Raw genomic sequence first — 7,604 nt, forward strand, 5'->3', positions numbered from 1 at the left:
CTCTCCTCCTCTTCCTCTTCTTCTTCTCTCTCTCTCTCCTCTCTCTTCTTCTCTCTTTCTCTCTCCTCCTCTTCATCTTCTCCTCCTCTTCCTCCTCTTCTTCTCTCTTTCTCCTCCTCTTCTTCTCTCTCTTTCTCCTCCTCTTCTTCTCTCTCTCTCTCTCCTCCTCTTCCTCTTCTTCTCTCTCTTTCTCCTCCTCTTCTTCTTCTTCTCCTCTCTCTCTCTCTCTCTCTCCTCCTCTTCTCTCTCTTCTCCTCTCTCTCTCTCTCTCTTCTCTCCTCCTCTTCTTCTCTCTCTCTCCTCCTCTTCTTCTCTCTCTCTCTCCTCCTCCTCTTCTTCTCTCTCTCTCCTCCTCTTCTTCTCTCTCTCCTCCTCCTCTTCTTTCTCTCTCCTCCCTCCTCTTCTTCTCTCTCTCCTCCTCTTCTTTCTCTCTCTTCTCTCCTCCTCCTCTTCTTCTTTCTCTCTCTCTCTCTCCTCTTCTTCTTCTCTCTCCCTCTTCTTCTCTCTCTCTCCTCCTCTTCTTCTCTCTCTCTCCTCCTCTTGAAGGCTACACATCTCCATCCACACCTCCCCGGTGCTGTCATGGTGTCCCTGTCCAGCATCCCCATAGTGCTGAAGGACAACAAGACCTTCTACCCTGCCGGCCTTCTGAAGGGCAGCCCGGCAGGATCCTTCTACCCTAACCCTCTCCACCACCACCCCCACTACATGGACCTCTTCCCCCGGACTCACGACCTCCTCCACCCTCTCAAGTCCCTGGGTCGTCTGGTTTCGGACGCTCAGGTGAACCTGCCGCTCAGCGTGCACGGCGGCGCGCCTCCGTTGCACCTGTTGAGCGCGTCGGGCATCCCTTACCTGAGCCAGGTGTTGTTCTCCAAACCGGAGGAGATGGCCGCCGTGGTGACGGAGCACGCTGCCGGACCTCTGTCCTCGGACTTCAGCAGCAGGACGTCCAGTGAGAGGACGTCCAGTGAGAGGACGTCCAGTGAGAGGACGTCCAGTGCCGATCTGCCGCGTTCTGCCGCGTCTGCCGCATCTGCCGCATCTGCCGCATCCTCTGCCGCCTCCGCCGCCGCCGCCTCGCCGCCTGCACGCAGCCTGTTTGGGGTTCAGTCTCAGGGGAAAGCGTGTTATAACTTCAGTGAGGACGACCTGTTCTTGGTCCTCTACGGTTATTCAGGTTATTCAGGTTATTCAGGTTATTCAGGTTATTCAGGTTATTCAGGCCCGGAGCGCAGCGTGGGACACGCGATGTCAGGACTCACCCTGCCCGAGAAGCCAGGTGAGAGTTCTGCCTAAGTTATTACAAAACATCACATTAAAATACATTATATTACAAAACATTAAAATACATCACATTACAATATATTACATTACAATACAATACAAAACATTACATTAAAATACATTACAATACAATACAAAACATTACAAAACATAACATAACATTACATTACAAAACATTACATTAAAATATATTAAAATACAATACATTACAAACATAACATTATATTACAATACAAAACATTACAAAACATCACATTAAAATATATTACATTACATTACATAACATTACATTACAAAACATTACAATTACATAACATTACATTATATTACAATACAAAACATTACATTACAAAACAATACATTAAAATACAATACAATACAATACAATACAAAACATTACAATACATAACATTACAATACAATACATTAAAATACATTATATTACAATACAAAACATTACATTACAATACATTACATTACATAGCATTACAATACAATACATAACATTAAAATACATTACATTACATCAAGTGACTTCTGGTGACTAGTAGTTCTCTTGAATACCTATGTTGAATACACTTATTGTATTTGTATTTGTTTACACTTATCCTATTAGTTTGTAGCACTTACTATATTAACATTAGTCTGTTGCAATTATTGTTTTCGTAGTAACTTGCCTCTGCACTATACTTTTGCTCTGGTTTATGCTTTAAGATGCTTGTTTAAGAAAGGAGATGCACTTATGACTTCTGGTGACTAGTAGTTCTCTTGAATACCTATGTTGAATACACTTCCTGTAAGTCGCTTTGGATAAAAGCGTCTGCTACATGACTGTAATGTAATGTACTGTAATGTAATGTATTTTAATGTAATGTACTGTAATGTAATGTTCTGAGAAACATAAGACAATGATTTTCTCATGAGCCTATCTTTAGTTCAAAACAATTTCATCCTCTCTTTTCTTGATTATTATTTTCTATCATGACATATACACACTGCTACTTGTTGAACACGTATTAGTCCGTCACACAGGGATATGTCCGTATATGTATGTGTCGTGTGGTGCAGCTGAAGGCAGAGATAGGACAGTACTGTGTGTGTGTGTGTGTGTGTGTGTGTGTGTGTGTGTGTGTGTGTGTGTGTGTGTGTGTGTGTGTGTGTGTGTGTGTGTGTGAGAGAGTGTGTGTATTCAAGAGAACTACTAGTCACCAGAAGTCATCAGTGCATCTCCTTTCTTAAACAAGCATCTTAAAGCATAAACCAGAGCAAAAGTATAGTGCAGAGGCAAATTACTACGAACACAGATGTTCATTTAGTTTTTATATGAGAAGTTTTTCACCTTTAAACTGGATACTTTGGCCTTGTTTTGATAGAAATAGCCTAAAACAAATGGACATCTGTCTGCTGACTATAGTGTATAATATTGCTTTTATCGCTTTTAACAAATAATAATACTTCAGTTATAGTCATCAAAATCTGCTGAAAGTTCTCCAGAAACTGATTAATGAACCCATTAATTGTATCTCCCCCATTTGCTTATGTGTGTTTGTTCTTCCATTTCAGTTTCTGACTCTCCCATTCTTCCACTGGACAAAGAATCTCTTGAGCTTCCAGACGGTAAGACCTGTCAACTTTCTTTTTCATAAATCAACTTGAATTCTGTGTTTTCTGAAATTGATGACGACACGGCCGATATTTGACCCTGTTTTTGACTCGGTGTTGCAGGGCTGACCGTCGTCCAAGCAGCTTGGGGAAACGTGTCGCACTGTGGAGTGTTCACAGACAAAAGCAGCATCCCTAAAGGGACGCGCTTCGGACCTTTCCAAGGAAAGCTGGTCAATACCAGCGAGATAAAGACATACGACGACAACACTCTGATGTGGGAGGTAATGTGTTCAACTTAAATGAAAATGAATCAGATCGTTTTTTAACTCCTATCTCATGCAAAACTCATGCTCATTTTTCCCTCCTCGTTCAGGTGTTTGAAAATGGCCGGTTGAGTCACTTTGTGGATGGCAGGGGAGGCTCAGGAAACTGGATGTCTTCAGTGAAGTGCGCTCGTTTCCCAGAGGAGCAGAACTTAATTGCTGTACAGATCCAGGGTCAGATCTTCTATGAGGCCTGCAAAGAGATCCGTCCGGGTCAGGAGCTGCTGGTGTGGTATGGAGACTGCTACATGCAGTTCCTCGGCATCCCTCTCACCCTGAAGGACCTCGGGGAGGAAAACGGCACGATTCCTCCCATTGAAGGTCAGAACCGAACCTCCTGTTGGATGGATTCTGTTTAATCCACTCCTCTAGTTTGACCACTAATCATATCGTTTCTATATTCCCCCCCCCACACACAGATTCCGATGAGGGTTTCAAATGTGACAGATGCGGGAAGGTGTTTGCCTACAAGTACTACAGAGACAAGCACCTGAAGTACACGCGCTGCGTGGACCAGGGCGACAGGAAGTTCCCCTGTCACCTCTGCACCAGGTCTTTCGAGAAGAGAGACAGATTAAGGATCCACATTTTACACGTCCACGAAAAACACAGGCCTCACAAGGTACTGGGACAGTGCTCGTGCATGGATGTTGAAGTTAGTTTAGATCAGTGGTTCTCAACCTTTGTCCAGTGATGTACTCCTGTTTTCAGCCAAGTACCCCCTAACCAGAGCAAAAAAGATGTAATACACAGCGCTGTGCCATCAGTGTCTGATTCATTAAACTGTCAACACTGAAGATTGCATCGTTGCATTGAATTCAGTTAACTTACACTTACAATTTTTTGAATATTTATTAAATAACTCTTTTTAAAGGATTTTTGAATGGATGCTAATTTTAAATATATATTTTAAATCTCACGTACCCCCTGGAGTGCCTTCACGTACCCCATTTGAGAACCACTGGTTCAGGGTATCTGTTCCATTGCATCGTGCAGTAAAGTCGACAGGTGCGCGGTGCTGAAAGAACAGCTCCTACAGGAACGGATGCATCGGGTCTTTATTAGGAAGGCAAATCATTTAAAGACCTTTAGTTAGTGGTGACCTTAATAGCCTAAAGCATCAAACTATATATCAATAAAATAAAGTATTTAGAAATCAATAGAAAAAAACATTTGTTCTACACAGACATGTTTTTTAAAGAACACAATAAAGGTAGATTAACTCTTCCAGACAAAATGAGTCTGATTTAACTTATTCTTCTCAAATAGAAGTATATGACACATTTGAATGACTTAATCACTTTAATTCATATTGATGATTAATGATGATTAATGCTTTGTGTGTATGTGTGACCTGCAGTGCTCAGTGTGTGGGAAGAGTTTCTCTCAGTCGTCCAGTCTCAACAAACACATGCGTGTCCACTCTGGAGAACGGCCATACAAGTGTGTTTACTGCAATAAGGTAAGACTTCTTCATGCTTTCATTTAATAGGAGATTTATTTTGACAATTATCAGAACTGTGTTGGCATGTTATGTTTATTTTCAACTGAAAAGTCATAATATATATAATATCATTTAAAATTCAGTTTGACACATTCTAAAAATAAGACTTCAACTAATGGAACAATTCAAGTATTTTATCTTCCATTATAGTAATGTTTCTATAAGTACTCGACCTCCAGGCCTCCTTGTTCTCCTCCTCCTCCTCTTCTTCCTTACCTGCTGATTATCCAGATGTACACCCTCCCTTTGTCTGCTCAGGTTATACTTTAACTTACGGGATGAGCAGAAGTCTTTTTGTCCTTTCTTCTCGACATCCTCCCCTTGTGTTTATGCACTCAGAGAGGGTTTTGTTTCAACGAATCCCCTTTTCTGCTTATCTGGCAATTTAAGCAATATGTATATATATCAACAGGGTGACTTATATATATATATATATATAATATATATATATATATATGCACGTATATATATATATATATATATATATATATATATATATATATATATATATATATATATATGCTACGTGCATATATATATATATATATATATATATACGTATATATATTTAACAAGACTGACTAAATAACCTTTAATTGATTGACATTTTTGTTTCTAACGAATATATATATATATATATGCATATATATATAGCATATATATATATATATATATATATATATATATATATATATATATGTATATATATATATATATATATTTATGTTACGTGTTTCATATATATATATATATATATATATGCTACGTGCATATATATATATATATATATATATATATATATATATATATATATATATATATATATATATATATATATATATATATATATATATATATATATATATATATATATATATATATATATATATATATATATATATATATATATATATATATATATATATATATATATATATATATATATATGCTACGTATATATTATATATATATAAAGATATATATATATATATATATATATATGCTAGTGTATATATATAAGTGCTACGATTCGTTAGAAACAAAAATGTCAGAATCATTTTTTTAAACAAATAATTATACATAAATGAATTAAACTGTAAAATGCGATTTCCAGAGATGACACTTTTAAACCAAAATCATCTTAATGATCTTAAACAGCCTAAATTGAAATAGAATCACAGGTTTAATCTAATGAATGGTTCTTCTTGTACCTCTCCTCTCCTCCAGGCCTTCACGGCCTCCAGCATCCTGCGCACACACATCCGCCAGCACTCCGGGGAGCGGCCCTTCAAGTGTAAGCACTGCGGGAAGGCCTTCGCTTCGCACGCGGCCCACGACAGCCACGTGCGGAGGACCCACGCACAGGACAGGCCGCTGCCCTGCGACCTGTGCGGGGCCACCTTCCAGCAGGAGCAGGAGTTCAAAAACCACATGAAAAACCACAGAAGTAAGGAATAATAGAATAGTCTCTTTTTCCCATAGAAGTAAGGAATAATAGAATAGTCTCTTTTTCCCATAGAAGTAAGGAATAATAGAATAGTCTCTTTTCCCATAGAAGTAAGGAATAACAGAATAGTCTCTTTTTCCCATAGAAGTAAGGAATAATAGAATAGTCTCTTTTTCCTATAGAAGTAAGGAATAATAGAATAGTCTCTTTTTCCCATAGAATAACAGAATAGTCTCTTTTTCCCATAGAAGTAAGGAATAACAGAATAGTCTCTTTTTCCCATAGAAGTAAGGAATAACAGAATAGTCTCTTTTTCCCATAGAAGTAAGGAATAATAGAATAGTCTCTTTTCCTATAGAAGTATAGTCTCTTTTTCCCATAGAATAGAATCTCTTTTTATTAGTTTTTATTATCTGGCTATAATTGGAACTTGGTTATCTAATGTGTGATTTTAGAAAAGTAATACACTATATTTAAACAATCGAATATTAAGAGTTTGGAGTATAGGTATTTATAATGTAATATAAATTGTTTATAGTATATATATATATATATATATACAATATATATATAATTGTTTACAATATTTGTGTGTGATTATATTGACTATTTATAAATATACGTAGATATATATGCGTAGATATATATATATACACACAATTATTCTGTATTCTGTATTCATATTTGTATGCATTATTATAGCTTGCATTATACTGACATGTTGGTGACATCTGCAGACAATAATATTTTAAATTAAACAGAAAACAGGGATTCATTCACTCCAACAGAGAAATTTATCCAAGCTAAATTGATCTATTAAGGGGTAGGACTAGATAAGTTTTTTTACTTCCTCCTACCCCCTTGTAGAAAGTTTTTTTTTAAATTTTACTTCTTTTGTGTGTTCTTTTGTTGTCTCTTTTATTTTTTATTTCATCTATTAATAATCAATTGATAATCATTAATTGATTAATAATCATGTTTTTTATTGCTTGCATGTTCGAAATAAAGACAATCAATCAATCAATCAATCAAAGTTTTCAGAATTGTTGCAGACAATAATATTTTTAAATTAAACAGAAAACAGGAGATTTCATTCACTCCAACAGTTTAGTGAAATCAATTAAAGGTTATTTAAGTTATGATTTATCTTTCTTCGTTTTGTTGTTTCATCTCTCCAAAAGTGCTGTCCATCAGTCTTGTTAAATAATTTAGATGAAGCTCCATGGATGGTGTCTTTGTTAACATTTTGCAGAAGATTGCAACTGCATCTGTGCGTGTGTTTTTCTTATGGACCCTGTGCATTTATCACATATACGTCAGTCCGGTCAGTGCATGTGTCCCACTCTATGCATCCACTGAACTTGGTTATCTAATGTGATTTTAGAAACGCATTCAAAAGTAATACACTATATTTAAACAATCGAATATTAAGAGTTTT

The 7,604-nt window shown here is 36.8% G+C and overlaps 1 protein-coding gene across 1 annotated transcript in view; it reads left to right on the top strand.

Annotated features, from left to right (window-relative positions):
• Positions 1–582: 582 nt before the first annotated feature.
• prdm14 (PR domain containing 14) overlaps positions 583–7,604 on the top strand; it is a 7,316-nt gene continuing 294 nt past the window's right edge. The window contains exons 1-8 of the mRNA XM_054623323.1: positions 583–1,171; positions 1,217–1,282; positions 2,851–2,904; positions 3,013–3,173; positions 3,266–3,536; positions 3,635–3,837; positions 4,576–4,677; positions 5,947–6,166. Of these exons, the coding sequence (XP_054479298.1) occupies positions 583–1,171; positions 1,217–1,282; positions 2,851–2,904; positions 3,013–3,173; positions 3,266–3,536; positions 3,635–3,837; positions 4,576–4,677; positions 5,947–6,166 (1,666 nt within the window). The remainder of the gene's footprint in view (positions 1,172–1,216; positions 1,283–2,850; positions 2,905–3,012; positions 3,174–3,265; positions 3,537–3,634; positions 3,838–4,575; positions 4,678–5,946; positions 6,167–7,604) is intronic.

Source organism: Anoplopoma fimbria, chromosome 21 (genome assembly GCF_027596085.1).
Source record: "Anoplopoma fimbria isolate UVic2021 breed Golden Eagle Sablefish chromosome 21, Afim_UVic_2022, whole genome shotgun sequence".
NCBI lineage: Eukaryota > Metazoa > Chordata > Actinopteri > Perciformes > Anoplopomatidae > Anoplopoma > Anoplopoma fimbria.